Source organism: Homarus americanus, unplaced genomic scaffold, assembly GCF_018991925.1.
Source record: "Homarus americanus isolate GMGI-L3 unplaced genomic scaffold, GMGI_Hamer_2.0 scaffold48406, whole genome shotgun sequence".
In the NCBI taxonomy this organism is placed as follows: Eukaryota; Metazoa; Arthropoda; class Malacostraca; order Decapoda; family Nephropidae; genus Homarus; species Homarus americanus.
In genome coordinates, this window is record NW_024753828.1 from 1,690,151 (window position 1) to 1,713,679 (window position 23,529).

General features: G+C 35.7%; 1 protein-coding gene across 2 annotated transcripts; it reads right to left on the reverse strand.

Annotated features, from left to right (window-relative positions):
- Window positions 1-497: 497 nt before the first annotated feature.
- LOC121855554 (39S ribosomal protein L23, mitochondrial-like) lies at window positions 498-23,010 on the reverse strand. Of its 2 annotated transcripts, none has more exons than XM_042350553.1 (4): window positions 22,879-23,010; window positions 17,736-17,941; window positions 16,979-17,049; window positions 498-847 (listed from the first exon to the last, which is right to left on the reverse strand). In XM_042350553.1, exons 2-4 carry the CDS (start codon window positions 17,881-17,883, stop codon window positions 686-688), a joined length of 381 nt encoding a protein of 126 aa, XP_042206487.1. In that variant the 5' UTR covers window positions 17,884-17,941; window positions 22,879-23,010; the 3' UTR covers window positions 498-685. The 2 variants fall into 2 exon arrangements, with proteins under 2 accessions (XP_042206487.1, XP_042206486.1); XM_042350552.1 differs by lacking the exon at window positions 22,879-23,010 and adding an exon at window positions 22,736-22,872.
- Between the last annotated feature and the right edge of the window lie 519 nt (window positions 23,011-23,529).

Genomic DNA, 23,529 nt, shown 5'->3' on the forward strand with positions numbered 1-23,529 from the left:
GACTTAGCAAAGCAAGGTGTAATGTGATTGAAGAGATGGAAAATTTACTCTTAGTGTGGATAAAGGAGAAAGAAATGGCAGGTGGTAACATTAGTGAAGCTATAATTTGTGAGAAGACTAAACAATTGTTTGAGGACCTTAAAGCCAAGACTCCCAGTGGAAGTGATAGTGATGTGCCAGTGTTTAGGGGTACCTGCATGCTGAATAACACTAAGGTAAGAAAAAGTACCGTATTTTTTACATTTTCCACAGAATTTTTTCAGTGTTAAGCAGTTGTATTTGGGGGCCTGGAACGGATTAATCCTATAACGAACGAATGCTATAACGAACGAGATTCTGGAACCAATTACGTTCGTTATAGCATACCCCACTGTAGTTGCACTTTGAAGTCGTTTAAGTGCTTTTACAGAAACTTATCAAACCAATTAGATATAGAGCACATTATATACTGTACTTCTGAGACTGTATACAATTCTTAGGTAAAAAAAAAATAAACATTTTCATTACCAGTTTTTTATTCTGTTTACTTACAACCAAATACTGTACTGGTTCAGATTAAGAATTTTCTTATTGACAGTGAGTGAAAAATGACACCCCTAATCAAACTCAACAACTATAACTATTATTTACATTTCTAGCTCGATATAAACACTTGACTCTTACATGACACTTGATCTACAGACAATCACACCCCAAACCAAGTTGGAACACCATGTCTGTGTTTATGTCTCCTGGTGTTGCTGTTCCATTCATCCTGGAGAACATCAAGCTGTTTCAATTCTTCATTTTCCTTTTCTTGTTTACTTTCTGGGAAGAGAGTTGGGAACTCAAACTTCTCTGTCCTGGGCTATGAAAGAAAATAATTACAGTATTTTAAAACTTTTTGGTTAATATTTGATTAGCATGTACAGTATATGAGCCGCTCCGCATTACAAGGGGGTGAAGCACCAAATTTAAAAAGCGGAGAAAAAATACATTTAAAGTTTTTCCAAGTTCGAACAAACATAACTTTGTTGTTTTTTAAATTAGAGGGTTCATTTTTGTTATCACGCAGCTCAATCCCTCTCCTAGCGAACTATGAAAGCTGGAAATTAGTACTGTGAATATTTATTATTTTATAGCGAGTTGAATGAGAATAACTACCAGTCATGTATGGTTGTTTGATCTTCAAACCAACAATAATCGCATTTTTCTGCAAAATTTTCTTAGTATTGTGGGCTAATACTGTAAAACAAGTTAATGATCACCAAAAACAGCACTTGTCTTACACCCCCCCCTGCCCCCCCCCCAAAAAAAAAATAATTAAAAACTCATTTGCCTATCAGTACTGTATTCATCTTTCTGTCCCTATTAATTATTAGCCAAAGATTTATAATTTTGTTTTATCATAATAGTGTGTAATAATAAGGAAACACCACGACACACTTCCCCTCCCCCCCAACGAAATTAACATACAAATAAAAAGGCGGAGAAAGTTTGCATAATCTCGGGTAAAAACAGTATTATGATAACAGTACAGTATTACAATCTTACTTTGTTTAGTTCTTTTGTTATATTATCCCTGATGATCGTAATAAGTTAAGGCTACATAAATCCTGAGGAATGCGTATAACTTTAATGGCCTCGTCATAATCAATCACATACTGTTCAAAGCCTTTCTCTGCCCTCTCTAAAAATCGATCCTCTCACTCTGAACGGGATGTGACCACCTTTACTTACTGAGCACACGCCAGATACGTAGCTCTAGGCCTGATGTGAAATGACACCCTATTTTTGAAGGACTTTCAACTATATTTCTAGTTTGCTTAGAGGGTTACATCCAATGCCAACATGTAGAGGAAGGGTGAAAATAGTGATATCCATCAAAAATGCATTTTGCCTGGGGTGTCACTTTACCCCCTTGTACTGCCACCTCATATACAGTACTGTATTTTGCACATACAGTACAGGTGAAGTACAGTACAGTATACTATTTTACATATTGACAATATATAATGCAGTGCAGTGTTGATTTAAAGAAAATAATCTTGAAATACACCAAGAGAACTAAAATTTTATGGGTGAAATGGCACCATGGGGTGACTTCTCTTCCATCCCAATGCCTTCTCTTCTTCCTGCTCCTCATTAACCGAGGACCACTGTGTATATATATATATATATATATATATATATATATATATATATATATATATATATATATATATATATATATATATATATATATATATATATATATATATATATATATACACAGTGGCAAACCATTGTTTCAATGGGTTTTGGGTAATTGGTTCAGCTCACGAAATTGCCTAAGTTCAACAAAAGGTGAAAAGTACACTTACTTTGGGGGTGTGTGCAGTATGTAGAGGCTCCTGGATGAGTATTGATGATGGGAATTAGAATGAGGTGGAGGCAGAAGAGAAGGCATTGGGATGGAGAAGTCACCCCATGGCGCCATTTCACCCATAAAATTTTAGCTCTCTTGGTGTAATTCAAGATTATTTTCTTTAAATCAACACTGCACTGCATTATATATTGTCAATATGTAAAATATATTTCAAAATGACCAATAATTTGCTTGGAAACACAGAAAAAAAGCATTTAGTTGGAGAGTCTCAAGCAAGATGTTACCTCCACTGAAAACAGAGAGAGACTAACGCCTGTCTGGTGTGTTAACAGGCTGGATGGCACGCCAGAAACTAGTTTCTTTACCTTCAATTATGTTCAATAATTGTTAAAATGACTAAAAAGTTAATATTAAACTTTTAAAATTATTGAATAGTATAAACTTCTTGATATTTACTAAAATAGTAAGGAATTTAAGCCCTAAAACCGATTACTGTATTGGCGGACTAATACTACAGCTGGTGGACCGCCAAATGCAAAAGCAACATGTGAAATTAAAACAAGTAAAACTGGGTGTCGAGGATTTAACTTTCGTTAACTTGAGAGTTAAGAATCTTATGGAAGTAAATGGTTGGCTTGAAATCTCTTGTTAACGAGGACCACTGTATATATATATATATATATATATATATATATATATATATATATATATATATATATATATATATATATATATATATATATATATATCTCTCTACCTGATCAACTCTTTCTGCGGTCCCATTCTGCGTTTCCCACGTTTACGGTGCCTGCAGAACCCAGGATATAAAACAAGGTGGTGTGCCCCTTTACATGGGTGAAGTATGAATTTTTTATTTGGCTCTTAAAAATTATACAAATTATCCGGCCAGAATATAATTTACATTGCTGGAATTCTTACAATTTGATGATCATTTTGAATATAAACATCATAGATTTTGCATTAGACATACAAATTTTAGATATAATGCTTACTCTTGAGTAAATATGTTATCTTTTGTGCAGAATATATGACATTTATATTCAAAATATTCCTGGTCTTACAAGGAATCCAGCAATGTCAATTATATTATCCTAACTTTAGTCTGATTTATTATTTATTACTAAAAAGGTAAACAGTCTGGTATTCCCACACATTCATCTGGTAGGGAGGCTTGGTGGGGGTCTATCTGTATATATATATATATATATATATATATACACACACACAGTCAACCCTCACTTTACGCGGTTAATGTAACCCACAGGGTACCGCGGAAAGTGAGAAACGCGTAAAGTGAATAACATAACATATGGGATTAAATGAAATAGAGACCAGCTGACCCCCAAACTCCACTTTTTCCAACACAATACCTATGTTCTAGTAAAAATAACATCTTAATTTTATGATGGTACATGCACACAATTAATACTTAAGAGAAATAGAGAAATACAGTCGCCAAGTTAATGTCCATTCAAATAATGGACTCAACTCCCTCCCCCTCTTCTCACACTACACTGCTGGCTCTTCCCTCTGAGAAATTTTGGGGGGAAAACCAGGTATAGTAATAAATAATACCTCAAACTAAAGTTAGGATAATATAATTGACATTGCTGGATTCCTTGTAAGACCAGGAATATTTTGAATACAAATGTCATATATTTTGCACAAAAGATAACATATTTACTCAGAGTAAACATTATATCTAAAATTTGTATGTCTAATGCAAAATCTATGATGTTTATATTCAAAATGATCATCAAATTGTAAGAATTCCAGCAATGTAAATTATATTCTGGCCATGTAATTTGTATGAATTTTATGAGCTAAAACAAATATCTTCAGTTAATAAAAAAAAAAAAAATATATTCTTCACACCATGGTGCCAGGTGGTCGGTCGCCGGTCCCTCCCTCCCTCCCACCCCCCACCAACCCTCCCTACCAGACTGGGAATACCAGACTGTTTACCTTTTTAGTAATAAATGATAAATCAGACTGAATTTAAGATAATATAATTGACATTGCCGGATTCCTTGTAAGACCAGGAATATTTTGAATATAAATGTTATATATTTTGCACAAAAGATAACATATTTACTCAGAGTAAACATTATATCTAAAATTTGTATGTCTAATGCAAAATCTATGATGTTTATATTCAATATGATCATCAAATTGTAAGAATTCCAGCAATGTAAATTATACTCTGGCCGGATAATTTGTATGAATTTTATGAGCTAAATAAAAAAATTATACTTCACCCGTGTAAAGGGGTACACCCACTGCGGAATGTGAGCATCCTGGGTTCTGGCAGGGCACCGTGTAAACGAGGAATGTGGGACCGCGTAAAGTGAGGGTTGACTGTATATATATATATATATATACACACAGTCATGCACCGGTTAACATCCAACCGAACAATGTCCAATCGCATATACATCCGTGCCCCCCTCCCCCCCCGCCCCCTCCGAAAAAAAACTTCCGTGACGCCTGCTGGACCACCACTCCACGACCCCCTGACGGAGACACGATGATCCTCCCCATACTGGTCAGATATTATGTGTTAAAGGAATATGCTTCCTTCCTTAGGCCTCCAGGTGTAAAGTTAACCTACATCTATTGAGGATAAAATCTTTCACCTACAAATTGACAATAACACATTTGCTGTAATTAGACATATCTAGTTGCCTCAACAATTGCAACCCCAGTTGCAATTTCAAATTCTGTGTTATTACTAAGGAATAATGAAGTCGCTGGTGCACTCTAAGATTAAGAAAGAAAACGGAGGACTTAGGTGCCCTCAGCGAGAGAAAACGGACTCCTATGATGGGGGACACAAGCACTCACACGTGCCACTCATACTGACAGACTTGACACTCACTTGACAAGTTTTACCAACCATTAGTTGTGTACGTTATCTTGTGAATTTAGTCAATATTGTACAGTACAAGTACACTGCAATACAGTGGTCCCTCGGTTAACAATGGACCTAAGTGCAAACCTGTACTGTACATGTACTAAAATTGTTATGTCTATTGCAAATATAGATTGTTTATACAGATATTCAAATAAATCACTATCTTACAAGAATCCCAGCAATGTAAGTTATATTCACCCAGGTCGTTTGGGTGGCAAATTATGAGAAGAGCTTAGTCACTCTTAAGGAATGATAAATAAACACACAGGCCTTCAGCGCCAACTGTCAAATCATATCTCAAATAAATAAACAAACACAAGACACTCTGTCACCTCACCTCCCGCTTCCCCCCTGTTCCCCCCACCTCTTCCCACACTCGCTGGCTCCCTCCCTCCTTGTGTTCCCAGACAAAAGATTGGTGATAACTTTATGCTTTAAGGTGTTTATTTTATATAATATCTCAGACTAAAGTTAGGATAATATAATTTGCATTGCTGAAATCCTTGCAAGACAGAGATTAATTTGAATATATTTTGCTCGAGATAAAAATTGTAGTACATTAGTGTACAATACTGTAGTACATTTTATAATATAAAGTTTTTCAACTGTATTTTTGGGTAGGTTTACATAAATTTCTTCATTTATTTTCATCCATTTACATGCACACACCATACTAAAAGAAACGTAAAATAAATACTGTAAATGACTTTAGTGCAAAGCTGGAGTGCACATGTACTAATTTGATTACGGTACAGTGATCTCTCGGTTAAAGAGATTTCGGTTAACGAGTTACCTTCCATAAGATTCTTAACCTCGGTTAACGAGCAATCCCTCGATTAACGAGTTTTTTACGAGCCGACCTCAACATGTTTTTGCTTGCATTTGGCGGTCCACCAGCTGTAGTATTAGTCCGCCAATACAGTAATCAGTTCTAGGGCTTAAATTCCTTACTATTTTAGTAAATATCAAGAAGTTTATACTATTCAATAATTTTAAAAGTTTAATATTAATTTTTTTTAGTCATTTTAACAATTATTGAACATAATTGACGGTAAGGAAACTAGTTTTATGCTCGCCATCCAACCTGGCAACACACCAAACAGGCGCCAGTCTCTCTGTCTTTTCAGTGAAGGTAACATCTTGCTTGAGACTCGTCAACTAAACGCTTTTTTTCTGTGTTTGCAAGCAAATTATTGGTCATTTTGAAATTTATTTTACATATTGACAATATATAATGCAGTGCAGTGTTGATTTAAAGAAAATAATCTTGAATTACACCAAGAGAACTAAAATTTTATGGGTGAAATGGCACCATGGGGTGACTTCTCTTCCATCCCAATGCCTTCTCCTCTCCCTTCTCCTCCACCCCCATTCTAATTCCCATCATCATCATCATCCAGGAGCCTTCTACATACACACCTCAAAGTAAGTGTACTTTTCTACCTTTTTTGTTGAATTTAGGCAATTTTCAGTGAGCTGGAACCAATTACCCAAAAACCCACTGAAACAATGGTTTTGGTTAACGTGCAACCTTCTAGAACGGATTGTGCTCGTTAACCGAGGGACCACTGTACTAAAATTGTTATGTCTAGTGCGAATTACAGGTTGTTTATATTTAAATAAATCAACATCTTACAAGAATCCCAGCAATGTAAATTATATTTACCCATGTCAATTCACTGGCTTTTTATAAGAGAGAAGCTTAGTCACTTAAGAATTGATAAATAAACACGCGTTAGACCTTGGGCCGGTGCCAAGTCAAACATACCACCTCACTTCTCACTCGCCTCCCCCCCACGCTCGCTCGCGTGAGGGGTTTTAGGCCTAAAGTTTTTCATATAATATCTCAGACTATAGGAGAATATAATTTGCATTGCTGAAATCCTTGCAAGACAGATTAATTTAAATATAAACGTCATATATTTTGCTCAAGATAAAATTTTTAGTCCATTAGTGTACAATACTGTAGTACATTTTATAATATAAAGTTTTTCAACTGTATTTTTGGGTAGATTTACATAAATTTCTACATTTATTTTCATCCATTTACATGCACACACCATACTAAAAGAAACGTAAAAGAAATACTGTAAATGACTTTAGTGCAAAGCTGGAGTGCACATGTACTAATTTGATTACGGTACTAAAATTGTTATGTCTAGTGCGAATTATAGCATGTTTATATTTAAATAAATCAACACTTACAAGAATCCCAGCAATGTAAATTATATTCACCCAGGTCATTTCACTGGCTTTTTATAGGAGAGAAGCTTAGTCACTTAAGAACTGATAAATATACACGCGTTAGACCTGGGCCTGTGCCAACTGTCAAACCGCTCCCCTCCCCCCACGCCCCCTTGCTCGCTCGCTCCCTCCTTCCCCCTCTCTCCCCCATCTGCCCAGCGTTGCTGGAATCCTTGTAAAACAGTGAATAATTTTAATATAAACGTCATGTATTTTGCACAAGAGATAAAATTAATCACCTGTATCACATTACAGTAGTCATTTAAGAGTAAAAGTGTATATGTACGTTGTTACGACCGTGTCGTATTTTTCTATTTTTTTTTTATATAACATGCTTCCATGTTCCATATTATTCCTGTAATGATGTGTTGTATTTACTATTATATAATCTAGTCACCTTAACCCTGTGCTGTTAAGGTTTTAACTGTTATTATTTGTTCTCTAACGACCATCTGCATCGTTAAATGACCCACCGACAGGTCGCGTGGCGGGAACCGACCTTATATATAGGACCCACCAACTGACGGAGTTAGTTCAGTCCTCTTGTCATACAGTCCACATCCTTTGAGTGACACTCGTCACCTGTTACTTATACTTAATTTATTTGTGTTGTTCCTGTCGCCACCAATGTGGTATATCTATGTGAGTACCTATTTATGTCTCTATTTATGTCCATCAGTATTTGCTTCGTTACATTCAAGTAATTCAGTGTTGTTACACGTTAGTTAATTTCAGTGTTACCGTATATCTCGGCTTATAAGACGGAATTTGAACATTAAAAAAATCTGCCCAAAGTTAGGGGGTCGTCTTAATCACCAAGTATAAAATTCTTACCTCTTAAATATTGTGGTTTAGTGTGTCAAGAGTGGTGATGGAAACATCGTAAGCCACTCACAAGGTCCTACCACTAATTATTTTATACTGAAACTTACGTTTGGCAAGCTGGATTCAAATTAAGATTACCGGTATATTAAAATAATAAAAATGTATTATAAACCTGTCTAACATACCGTAAAAGAGAATTATACCCCTGTAATAAACACAGCTATCATCACACACCCCTCCCCACGCCCCCCCTATTTGCCAGTGAGGAGACAAGAAAGGGAAAGTGACCGCGAGATTGGGCTATTTTTAGCCGTGGAGGTGGTCAGTAATGCATATCGGTATATTTACTGATAATAATACTTATCTCCTATAAATAATTAATTTAAAATTTATTTTTTTACAAGGAATATTCAGTAAATGACTGCATTAATTCTTGAAACTACCGACAGTTAAATACAGACGCTTAAGTCGGAATTTGAACATTAAAAAAATCTGCCCAAAGTTAGGGGGTCGTCTTAATCACCAAGTATAAAATTCTTACCTCTTAAATATTGTGGTTTAGTGTGTCAAGAGTGGTGATGGAAACATCGTAAGCCACTCACAAGGTCCTACCACTAATTATTTTATACTGAAACTTACGTTTGGCAAGCTGGATTCAAATTAAGATTACCGGTATATTAAAATAATAAAAATGTATTATAAACCTGTCTAACATACCGTAAAAGAAATTATACCCCTGTAATAAACACAGCTATCATCACACACCCCTCCCCACGCCCCCCCCCATTTGCCAGTGAGGAGACAAGAAAGGAAAGTGACCGCGAGATTGGGCTATTTTTAGCCGTGGAGGTGGTCAGTAATGCATATCGGTATATTTACTGATAATAATACTTATCTCCTATAAATAATTAATTTAAAATTTATTTTTTTACAAGGAATATTCAGTAAATGACTGCATTAATTCTTGAAACTACCGACAGTTAAATACAGACGCTTAAGTGACATCACTAGTGTTTACACTACACCAGCTGGTAACATTTGATGCCATTACTTGAAGTGAATTGGCCTTATTTTAAGTAACTAACCATAAATAAATACAAAAAGTAAAAAAAAGATCAAAAGTGAGAAATAATATACTGTATGTATGTTGTGTTGTCAAAGTTAGAGGAACAATTGAAACTGCAATTGTGTGTAAATGAGGCAGAAAGTCAGGTCAGCGCTGAACCTGGGACTTGGTCACAATTTTCGTGATGCCATATGGCAGCAGGGTCTACCATTAGACAACACATTATGCTTCCAATATCTTCCCAGGCGGTAGTATCTACCTGTTTGGTAGCTGCCTACTACCTACACAATTTTTAGTAATATTACTTTGATACATGATAAATTAGACAAACAATGAAAATAAACATCAAATTTAATTACCAAGACGCTTCCCATTGGCAGCTGTAAGAAGAGGGGGAGATGGGCTATTTTTATCCCGTCTTTGTGTCTGAAGTGGCCAGTAATACCATATATTTACTGATCATAATACTTATCTCCTATAAATAATTAATTTAAAATTTATTTTTTACATAGAATATTCAGTAAATGACTTTTAAATAAATAAACAAATAATTCGGTAAATCTATTTCAAGTAAATGGAAAATAAGCAAACAAATGTTATTTACCACCACCCCTTCCCTCTGGCTCAGGGTGAGATGGAGGGGAGATAAAGAAGGCTATTTATAGCCCGTCTTTATGTCTGAAGTGACCAGTACCCTAATGCACCATAAATAATTCATTTAACATTTATTTTTTCTACATATATTTTGTTGTGTGTATATATATATATATATATATATATATATATATATATATATATATATATATATATATATATATATATATATATATATATATATATATATATATATATATATATATATACTCGTCTATAACCCCCCTTCGTATATAGGTCGACCCCGATTTTTTGACCAAGAAATTTTTAATTTATGATATTCCTCGTTTATAGGTCGACCCAAGTTTTTGAGGGTAAAGGAACAACAAAACCTTTAGAGAAACACTACGTCCTATAAACTTGTTTACCATTTATTATTACGACACTTTACACTGAAACGCGGGTAGTTTCAACAAAAATATTGTATATTTCCATTCGAAAAGCGATTATGGTAACATCTTTTGAACGAAAGAAAGCAAAAGTCATTGTTTTCGTCACAATTTTATCCCACTTTCCACTGTAATACGTACGTCATTTCAGCAAAAAATATTACATTTCCGTGAATGTATTGTATCAAGCACAGTATGAATAGAATATCACTGATATAACAGTATTTTAACCGAAAACTAATAAAAAAACGAGTAACATATCTTGAACATCGGAAGGTTTGGTAAAGTCTTTTGTTTTCATGTAGTTTATCCTAATTTACATTGAAATGCATCACGTTTCAGCAAAACTACTATTTATTTCTGAGAATATGGAAATGTCATATTTTTGCTGAAATGACGTACGTATTATAGTGGAAAATGGGATAAAATCGTGACAAAAACAATGACTTTCGCTTTCTTTCGTTGAAAAGATGTTACCGTAATCGCCTTTCGAATGGTTTTCAGTTAAAAACTGTTGTATTACAATAATATTCTATCCTAATTCACTTGTGATGTAACAGTTTTTTAACTGAAAACGATTACCGTCTAGCTGATACGGCAGAGCCCTGGTCGCGGAGGCTTTGTGTTTGCTTCGGCCCTTCTTAAGCAGCTTTTAATTTTAGCGTACGTTGAAATTGTGTTTACCGGTATATTCTATTTTCTTGCTTCTTATTTTCCAGAAATATGACAAGTTTGTATATAATACAATGTTATGGTACTTTTAATTTACAAGTATTCATTTTTAAAAATACAGAAGACACCAAACAAATACCAGTACTATGGTTATTTGCGTGACTCTCCCGCCAAAAAAGACCAAACAGCTGGTACTCTCTCCCTCAGCCCTACCAAAAATAGCCCAACGACATCTTTCTTAATTATTCTCTTCCAATTTCTCACTTTAACTGGTATTTTTTACTTCATATTGCCTACATCAGATAAACTACAGTAATTGAGGTTAGACACTGTTATAAATTTGATTACCGGGTCCTGGCAGGTGCCGTTAGAACCACCTGACCCTACCAACAGTGTTGCAAGTCAGACAGCATTTTTTTAATCATCCATGTGCACGAGAAAGGATGGATGGATGAAGGCGGCATACAAATATGGCTTAAAAAAGTCTGAACTTTAGACCAGGGGGACTGCGCAAAGAAAAAAGTCTTCTTGTGTGGGATATGTTTCGGTCACATCTTGTTGACAGTGTTACTGCTGGGATTAGGAAGGAAAACACTGATAGAGCTGTGATTCCTGGTGGATTAACAAGTCTTGTCCAACCACTGGATGTTTCCTTAAACAAACCATTTAAAGATGCGGTAAGAGTGAAGTGGAACAACTGGATGATAGAAGGCGATAAGACATACACAAAGGGAGGCAACATCCAAGCTCCATCACTAGCAACATTATGTGAATGGATTGTAGAGGCCTGGGATGCAATCAGACCAGAAATTGTGGTGAAATCTTTTAAGAAATGTGGGATTTCGAATGCTCTTGATGGAACAGAAGACGACTTGTTGTGGGATTATGAGGCTAATGAGAGCGTGAATGAGGATGAAGATATTGATGATCCTATGGCTGATGATGGTGTTGATCCATATGATGATGCTGTTCAAGGAGAGGACTGGGAGGAGCTGTTTGGTGCTGCAGATGATGACAAGGAAAATGATTTTGATGGATTTTAATGAAAATATTCAGAAATATGGTATCGTAGTATTTATTCAAGTCAATTAGGATAGAATATTATTGTAATTCAACAGTTTTTAACTGAAAACCATTCGAAAAGCGATTACGGCAAAATCTTTTGAACGACGAAAGAAAGTGAAAGTCATTGTTTTCGTCACAATTTTATCCCACTTTCCACTGTAATACGTACGTCATTTCAGCAAAAATATTACATTTCCATATTTATTTCTGAGAATATATTCATTCAGGCACAGTTAAGGTAAAATATACTTGTGATGTAATATTTTAATGAAAATATTTATAAATAAGGTATCGTATTTTTCTTTTGTTTCAAATTTAATTAACAAAGATTGATGTTTCAAATTTAATTAAAAAAAATTTATGTATCCATAAATAAACTTTTAAAAATGAATACTTTATGTTTTACATACTCCTGTGCATACCATACCATACCATGCATTTGGCTACTTTTGGCTTGCTATGATGACGCAAGAGATCTGCCCTGGCAACTGTACCGACACTCACAGTGGGTGGTGACTTGGTGCGTCGTTTCCATTGTTTACTGGTAGTTACTGGTAAATATTTTTCAACCTAACGAAACTATTACCCGTATAGAGGTCGACCCCCAACTTTTTGCCAAAAAATTTGGTCTTAAGAACTCGTGCTATACACGGGTATATACGGTATGTATGTATGTATGTATGTATGTATGTATGTATGTATGTATGTATGTGTATATATACAGTGACCCCTCGTTTAACGAACACCTCGGTTAACGTTATTTCGATTAACGAACTGCCTTCCATAAGGATCTTCAATTCGGTTAACGAAAAAAAATTCGGTTAACGAAGTTCTTACGAACCGACCTCAACATGTTTTTGCTTGCACGGACCGGGCAACCAGCTTTAGTATCAGTCCGCCAATACATTAATCGGTTCTAGGGCTTAAATTCCTTACTATTTTAGTAAATATCAAGAAGTTTATACTATTCAATAATTTTAAAAGTTTAATATTAAATTTTTTAGTCATTTTAACAATTATTGAACATAACTGAAGGTAAAGTGATTAGTTTAATGCGCGGCATCCAGCCTCTTAACACAGCAAACAGGAGTTAGTCTCTCTCTGTTTTCACTGGAGGTAACATCTTGCTTGAGACTCTTCAACTAAACGCTTTTTTTCTGTGCTTCCAAGCAAATTATTGGTCATTTTGAAATATATTTTACATATTGACAATATATAATGCAGTGCAGTGTTGATTTAAAGAAAATAATCTTGAATTACACCAAGAGAGCTAAAATTTTATGGGTGAAATGAGACATGGGGTGACTTCTCTTCCAACCCCAATGCCTTCTTTTCTCCTTCTCCTCCACCCCCATTCTAAATCCCATCATCATCATCATCCAGGAGCCTTCTACATACACACCTCAAAGTAAGTGAACTTTTCTACCATTTTTGTTGAATTTAGGAAATTTTCGGTGAGCTGGAACCAATTACCCAAAAACCCATTGAAACAATGGTTTCGGTTAACGAACGACCTTCTGGAACGGATTGAGTTCGTTAACGGAGGGGGTCACTGCACGCGCACGCGTGCACACACACACACGCACGCACGCACGCATGCACACACACACGCACACACACACACACACACACACATACATATACAGTAGTACCCCGCTTAACGCGGTCAATAAAACCCACAGGGTACCATGTTAAGTGAAAACCGCGCTAAGTGAACAACAGAACATATGGGATTAATTCCAAAAGAAACTGGCCCGACCCCCAAACTCCACTTTTTCCAACACAATACCTATGTTCTAGTAAAAATAACATCTTAATTTTATGATAGTACATGCACACAATTAATACTTAAGAGAAATAGAGAAATACAGTCGCCAAGTTAATGTCCATTCAAATAATGGACTCAACTCCCTCCCCCTCTTCTCACACTACACTGCTGGCTCTTCCCTCTCTGAGAAATTTTTGGGGGAAAACCACTAAATTTTAATAAATAATACCTCAAACTAAAGTTAGGATAATACAATTGACATTGCTGGATTCCTTGTAAGACCAGGAATATTTTGAATATAAATGTCATATATTTTGCACAAAAGATAACATATTTACTCAGAGTAAACATTTTATCTAAAATTTGTATGTCTAATGCAAAATATATGATGTTTATATTCAAAATGATCACCAAATTGTAAGAATTCCAGCAATGTAAATTATATTCTGGCCGGGTAATTTGTATGAATTTTATGAGCTAAAACAAATATCTTCAGTTAATAAAAAAAATATTCTTCACGACACTATCTGTCAATCAAAGTACCCCACCTTGCCTCCCCCCCTCTTCCAACCACGCGGTCAGTCCCAACCCTCCCCCCCACCCCCCACCAATCCTCCCTGGAATTCTTACAATTTGATGATCATTTTGAATATAAACATCATGGATTTTGCATTAGACATACAAATTTTAGATCTAATGTAATAATTTGGTTTACACAAACCAAATATTTTATCCTTTGTGCAGAATATATGAAGTTTACATTCAAAATATTCCCTGACCTGCAAGGAATCCAGAAATGTCAATTATATTATCCTAACTTTAGTCTGAGGTACTGTATTATTTATTACTAAACGTTAAAATCTAGAGTTTTCACCCACACATTTATCTGGTAGGGAGGGAAGGTGGGGGGGAGGGTTGGGACCGACCGACCCAGCTGGCGTGAGTGTGAGGAGGGGGGGAGGCGAGGTGGGGTACTTTGATTGACAGATAGTGTAGTGAAGAATTTTTTTTTTTTATTAACTGAAGATATTTGTTTTAGCTCATAAAATTCATACAAATTACCCGGCCAGAATATAATTTACATTGCTGGAATTCTTACAATTTGATGATCATTTTGAATATAAACATCATATATTTTGCATTAGACATAAAATTTTTAGATATAATGTTCACTCTGAGTAAATATGTTATCTTTTGTGCAAAATATATGACATTTATATTCAAAATATTCCTGGTCTTACAAGGAATCCAGCAATGTCAATTATATTATCCTAACTTTAATCTGAGGTATTATTTAATACTAAATGTTAAAATCTAGTTTTTTCACCCACTCTTTCTCTTGAAGGGAGGATTGGTGGGGGGTGGGGGGGAGGGTTGGGACAGACTGACCATCTGGCTGGGTTGGCAGAGGGGGGGGAGGCAAGGTGGGGTACTTTGATTGACAGATAGTGTAGTGAAGAATATATTTTTTTTTATTAACTGAAGATATTTGTTTTAGCTCATAAAATTCATACAAATTACCCGGCCAGAATATAATTTACATTGCTGGAATTCTTTCAATTTGATGATCATTTTGAATATAAACATCATAGATTTTGCATTAGACATACAAATTTTAGATGTAATGATTGCTCTGAGTAAATATGTTATCTTTTGTGAAAAATATATGACATTTATATTCAAAATATTCCTGGTCTTACAAGGAATCCAGCAATGTCAATTATATTATCCTAACTTTAGTTTGAGGTATTATTTATTACTACACCTGGTTTTCCCCCCAAAATTTCTCAGAAGGAAGAGCCAGCGAGTGTAGTGTGAGAAGAGAGGGAGGGAGTGGAGTCCATTATTTGAATGGACATTAACTTGGCGACTGTATTTCTCTATTTCTCTTAAGTATTAATTGTGTGCATGTACCATCATAAAATTAAGATGTTATTTTTACTAGAACATAGGTATTGTGTTGGAAAAAGTGGAGTTTGGGGGTCAGCTGGTCTCTATTTCATTTAATCCCATATGTTATGTTATTCACTTTACGCATTTCTCACTTTCCGCGGTACCCTGTGGGTTACATTAACCGCGTAAAGTGAGGGTTGACTGTATATATGTGTGTGTTTGTGTGTGCACCACAAAAATTAGGAACTATTGTAAGTAAATACATAATGGATATACTGTACGTACTGTATTTTTGTTTGCACTTCAAACTGCTACAGGCATCAATACAGGTAAAATCATATAGATACTGTAATAATAATACTGTACAATAATATAAATGTGCAAACTTTAAAGGGGGAGCATCATCACTAATCTAATTTGACTTAATGTAACTACAGTATTGTAAGTATGGTTAGGTAAGTCCTGATTGTAAGGGACCTCATAAATGAAAAAAAAAATACCATATAGTATTATGAACTAATTTCCACTGTAATTTATAGTAACAAAGACAAATAAAAAGGATTACTATTTGGTAAAATGGCCATAATTTTAAGGTTGCCAAAAAAATTCAAGAAATGACAATGGTACATCCGAAACAGATGGCAATGACCTGACCTAACCTAACCAATCCAGGTCCTGGTGTAATATTGTTGAAGTGACATTAAAAGCAAAAATTTTCTTCAATAAATTTGACAATTTGAATAAAAAATTTATGTTTGCCCATTTCATAAGAATGATACATTGGCGACCTTCATCACCTGGTTTCTTTTGGTCTATCACAGAGGGTACCACCATGGGAATAACTGTAATCCTTTGTGGTAGTCCTAAAAAATGGTTGGATTAAAGTCAAACTATGGAAACTTTTAAATTCTACTGTAAACACATCCTTTGCATGGCATGAAAGGCATTGACCTATGTTAAAATTGTTCACTACAAAATGATATGGGCTTTGAGAGCTTGTGCACTGAACTGAAAGTAACAGTAGCATTACAGACAAATATCAATTTGTCTAACTTTAGACATAAACACAAGAAAGATAAAAATAAACCCTACTGGTACAGTACAACATTAAATTACTTACTAGTGTCACAAAGGCAACCTTATAGTCATCCTTCTTTGTTATATAACCTTTGAAGCTTCTCTCACATTTACCTGAAAATATACAGTAGCTACCATCAACAAATAAATAAATTACAAAAAACAAAATCATATTACTAAACTTACCCACATCCCTGTCTGTTTTGGAAAGGACAAGTAATATGGACCTTCTCCTAATTATTACCTATGCCTTTACATCATCACAATCTCTATATCTCTAGGACCTTCTGTTCTTAACTCTTCCTCAGCTTTCTGCCCCAACCATGTTGTCTTAAACATACTGGTACAGTTCTAACATGTTTCACATCATTTTGGGACTTATGTAAAGCTAATTGAGATAAAATGCCCCCCCCCCCTCTTTTCTAATTTCTTGGATCCCATTTTTATTTAACCACACCACCCATGAAGATGTACACGGATGAAAAACTGCCTATCCAATAACACTGAAAAGGCTCACAGTGTACAAAGCACACACAGAAAACATGGCACCACATTTTATAATAGATTTTCCATGAAGTGTTTCAACTTCCTGATACTGTACACTACTTTATGCCAGAGAAAATGGATGCAGAGAAAAAGAAAATTTCATGGTTTAGAAAACACTGTATGTTGCTCCACTGGATAAGAATATCTGTGCAAATATCATAAATAATGGAAGGCATATTATTACAAGTGCATTGTGACTGAAAAACTGAAAATAACACAAATCTTTATAAATATGTTAAAATTAATTAACTCACCCATTCTCACATGCGTTACCACATTTTCAACTTGAACGTTGTAAATTTTTTCCAGGTAATTTTCTATATCATATTTGCTCATCTGCATTGACACGATGAACTGGACAACATTGGGTGGCTGGGGGGCATCTGGTTTTACAAGTTTCATAAAGAAGTTTGGAAGGAATACTCTCAACTGTGGATTCCCTTGCCGGTAGAGAGGATACCTGCAATATTTATAAGGTACTTTATATATAAGATGTCAACACTTTCTTATTGTATATGTGAAATGCTTATCCATGGTAAACAGGGGCAGATCGAAGAATATCAAAGGGGCGGGGGGTCCAAGAAGCTGTGGCTGGGGGTAACATGGCAAGCACAGAGAGCCCACCCAGCTAAGGGGTTCCGGGAGGGCGCTGTAAGCCCTCACGGAAATTTTTTTTAAATCTGACCAATATCACGGGCATTTTGAGGCCATTTTAAAGCCATGTGCACTTGATAGTAGGAGATATTCTGTGGTCAATAGTAATTACTTTTTACTACTGTATACAAAAATGCTTTGGGTACAATACTGCATTACAGAAAAAGTAATAGAATTTTCTGATGAAAAGGGGGTCAGGACCCCCCCCCCCTAAATTTACCCCTTGTAAATATAAGGTATGTATAGGTACATTGAGAATGAAGTACCTTGCCAGGGGTTTGACAAATTCTGTACAGGAATGTTTTGATTTATGAAAAATCGATACAGTATACGAAAGGTTTTTCAAGAAGATATGTCTTTCATAAATTAAAGCACTCATGTACACTGCAGAATGGTTGAGCCATTTGATACATGCATGTGTGGAGCCCATAAACAGTTGGCAGGTCTGTGACACCTTAGAAGGGGATTGCCAGTGATATCATTCACTGTGTTGAGTGGTCAGGTTTCATTAAACAGTATTTTAGCCAAAGCCTGGAAGATACTTCATTCCCTCACTGTACATGATTTTTAAGAATCTTATGGAAGAATGAACCACTAACTGAGCCAACCAAACCAACTTAACCTAATTTAAAAGTATTCTAAGACAGTCAGGTTAAATAAGTTAGGCTCAGTTGGTTGATTAAAACATTCAATGTCATAGTCTGACAACCTCCATTTACAATTAGTTCATTCAAAACTTAACACATGATTCTATTATATTTTGTATTACAGTAGATGTACCTCATTTAATGATGGGGATGCTTTCCTAAAAATCCTAACGATAAGTGAAAAAACTATAAAATACAGCTGCTCCGACTTACGACCTACTCGACTTACGACCACCCGCACTTACGACCTGCCTCAGTCGTACCAAAATTTTGTCAAATTACGTGTTTTCGAGTCCCAACGTCAGTATACAGAGAAAATTTTCGTTTGTAATTCACTTTAAAATGGCTGGCAAGCTTAAAAGTGAGTTTTAAGGAGCTGAGAAGAAAAAGAGACACCCATCTTAGATTTTCTATGTATTATTTAAGCATTTTCGACTTACGGCCTGAATTTGGGTCTCTAACCCCGTCGTAAGTCGGGGAGGAGCTGTAATATGTTCATAATGGGGCAGATGACTAAAACCAGAAGGAGTTGTTCAATTTTGTTGATTTTTTCTACAGATGTTCTTTGGGTGATAGTAAGCAAATGATATGACAACTTTTTATTTTAATTAATTTTTATTTTATTTTTTTTATCTATCTATAATCCTTAATCACTAAAATGATTTTTCTACGTGCTCTGTTTGTTTAAAACCGACCCGCTCAGTCCGAGCATACTCTCATGTTCACAACAAATTTTAAATTACAATATGATGCTTCAACAAGATTGGTTTCATTGGAACCAGATAAAAAATACTGTAAGTACAGTAAAGTACAGTACTTTCTGTTTAATATGGTGGAGGGTCCAGGGATGCTAGGTAAGGTTAGGAAAGATTCTTTAGTTGATCAGGACTCGTTCTATTAGGTTCTGTGCATTGTTGTATAATTTTTTTTACTTACCATCAGCTCTAGGAATACTAATAACATCCAAACAACAACTGCGGAAAATATTAACAAATTATATAAACGCCGCTCTTTCAGGTGCTAACCATCTCCAAAACTGTTACCAAAAATAGTTCGGCATTATTTTACTTTCGGACATAGCGCCCCTGAAAGTTATAAACTGCCAGAAATGAAAGTCAGATTCGTTTAAAACACATCAAAATACACTGGAAAAACACATTGGTCAACCCCTAGGGATTCATGTCCTAAAGTAAAAATTGACCAAATAGTCTAAGGTTCCTGTTTAACCCCAACTCCTGTTCCAAAGTATCACCAAAATAGAATGATAAAAATTCGTTTTATCCCAATTTCCCCATTTGGTAGGAGATATAATTTTTCTAGTGTATTTTGGTGTGTTTTTTAATTGATACTGACATTTGCTTCTTGTGGAAATGAGCCGTCCCAAACTTAATCTAACAAACACTAATCTATCGGGATAGAAACGAATATTAACTGACTGAGAGTTGAACCTAGATGTTTAGATTGGCTAATATGGAGGACTTCACAGTTGACGTGTTATTTGTTTTAATGTTTATATTCTAACTATATTTTCATCACTGATTTTTTATGGAAACTGCTTCATTCAGTAAATATTTAGATGAATAGGCACACACTACATTTTGTCTTTTACTATGGTTATGCAGTGGTACTCAGTCAATCATATGCCATGGAAGCCGTGCTGTTGCTCTCTGCTCAGCCAGTTCAAATTTCACCATGGCATGTGAAGGGAGTCACTGTTTGTATATGGACATTATTTGTGAATTCCTGAGAAAGACGATCTGACCTTTCAATTTTTTACAGTGTTATATGTACTCTTATTTATGAATGTGTTTGTGATGAAGTACTTTTCACAGCAATACTGTACAGTACTGTGAAATTGGACTTGGTTTGTCTTCAAATTCAACAGTAATTCACCACTTCAACACCGTGGCTCACCTCTTCCTCCAGTCTCAGTAACTGTAAGTCCGCACCCTGCAGGTGTTAAGTTATGCTAGATTAGGTAATGTTATGGTATTATTGCGTTTACATACCGTTCATTCCTACCACTAATCTATTATCATATTCGAATAAGACGTCTAATTATAAGATAATTTTCATCTATTACATTACCGGCGGAAATGTATAATAACGGAGATAGTTTTTCCAAATAAATTTATATTTTCTTCCATTATTTCCTGCCATTATCGTCTGCCTCTCACCCAACACTGCGTGTCTCTCGCATCTCCTTCATAAATCATGACGCGCATGCGTACCCGTACATGTCTCGCGGCCAATCAAAGGCATTTTTGCTAATTCAGAGTATATTTGGGGTTTCGACTAATTACCCAAATGTACCCAAATGAAGCCGCAATGAAGTCAAATAATGGTTCTACATGAATAAATCGGACTGCCAATCACTTCTTGACTGGTATTTGGTGTCACGCAGTCACAAAAAATTGGTAAACTTAATTTAATCTGAGTTAATAGATCGAGTGCATGTACCTAACCTAACCTAACCTCGACTAGTATTTGGTGTCACGGTCACAAAAAATTGGTAAACTTAATTTAACCTGAGTTAATAGATCAAGTGCATGTACCTAACCTGACCTAATCTAACCTAACCTAACCTAACACAACACAACTCAGATTAAATTAAGTTTACCAATTTTTTGTGACTTTATGACACCAAATAATAATCGAGAAGTGATTCACAGCCCAATTTACGCTTGTACGACCATCATTTGACTTCATTGCGGCTATATTTGGCTACATTTGGGTAATTACTCGCTCCCTCTGTACATGCACGCGATCTATTAACTCAGATTAAAGTAAGTTTTCCAATTTTTTGTGACTTTGTGACACCAAATACTAGTCGAGAAGTGATTAGCAGTCCGATTTATTCATGTAGGACCATTATTTGACTTCATTGCGGCTACATTTTGCTACATTTGGGTACATTTGGGTACATTTGGGTAATTAGTCGGACCGTATATTTGGCCCAATCAAAATCGAATTTTATTTTGGGTCTCATATTTTGAAATTCAAGTTCAGTTCCGACCATGGAAGTCTGAGATGGATGTCACTTAAAGTATATGGAGCTGATTGCGAGTTTTTGGAAAAAAAACGTAGAAACTATAGCATTTTTTCGATTGCATGGTGTTCTTCCTACCTCAGTAAAGTGTACTAAGAGCAAGACGGAATGTAAATATTGCAAAGACCAACATATGTGGCGTTGGGTTAGAATCCCAAAATGCAACGATGAACAAGAACCAGGCCAATAAGGTAAGAAATAGGCGATTCCATCATATGGTGAGAGCCAGTTAAGTTAGGTTAGGTTAGGTTTTGGTTTTTTGTGTATTTTTTAGTCGCTTAGCCACTTTTTTTTCGGAAAACGTCAAACGAAAAAAAAAACGTAAAAAAACCCGGCTAATTTCCGCCAAAAATGAAGGTTATATTCGGTCTAAAAACACACAAATACACTAGAAAAATATGTTTTTTAATTGCTAAAAGTGAACGGTGTGACTGCAACTTTACCAATGTTATGTTATGTTAGGTTGAACTTTTAAATAAACACTTTTTCACACATTTGCCATAACTGTGACAGTGTCCACTATAAAAACTATGTGGAAATGCGGCGTTTTTAAATTCGTTTTGTATGAAAAATCAGCTGCTGTGAAGTAGTAATTACTTACCGATTATATTTTGTATGACGATTTACTAAATAATTATGGTAAAATTATCGTTTGGGTCATCCACCTACTTGAGTTAAAATGTTTTTCAGTGGATTTTCATGGGTTATTAACGAATCTGACCTTTATTTCTACAGCAAATCAATACTTTTTGAGCTATCCCCCTTATCCAACAGTATTGCATATGGAATATTGTATTGAGAATAATTATATTTGTACCGGGTACCGTAAATGTAGGCAATTAACATTACCCAGACATTCTCAAACAGTAAGTACAAAGTATACAGGGGTAAAAGCTTAAGTTACCATCTAGTGGACATGTTTGTCTTTCTTTTACTCTGAATAAATTCTGGTCTTCTTCAATATACACAAGTTCTGTGCACGAGTCCAGAGTAAAGTTGTTTGTTTACTACAGACGCCGCTCCAGATATGTAGTGTTAAATATTTACCTCGAACGAACTCATACTTTCATCCTCTTCACCACTGATCGGCTCGCTAGCCGCCCGGGCGATCGGTCACATCTCTGTTACGCACTGTTGGCAAGTACTGGGCATGCACCGGCTCCTGAATGTACCTGAACCCGCTCCAGTGTTGGTCAAGTCTTGTCTTGAAAGAGCTCACACTCGGTGCCGTCACAACACTCTCTGGTAGATTGTTTCAAGAGTTCACAACCCTCACTCCGAAAAAGTTTGCCCTCACGGTTTTCTGGACTTGCGGCTTCTTCAATCTTGAGCTGTGACCCCTTGTGGGGCGAGCGTCCGCCAGCTCCAAGTAAGGACACTCAACTGAGTAGTGCCCCTGAGATGCTTATACACCTCAACTAGGTCCCCCCTTGCCCGTCTGTAGAATAAGCTAGGCAAGTTCAGGCGCTCCAATCTCTCAGGGTAGCTGAGGTGCCGAAGTGCAGTCACCAGTTTGGTGGCCCTCCTTTGAACATTTTCAACCAACTGACAGTCCCTAGCATATCTCGGGAACCAGATGGGGTGACAGTACTCCAGATGGGGAAGCACTTCACTCCTGAAGATTGTTACGAGGGACGGACCGTCTAGATATCTGAACGACCTTCTTATAAGACCCAATAATTTATTTGCCTGATTTAC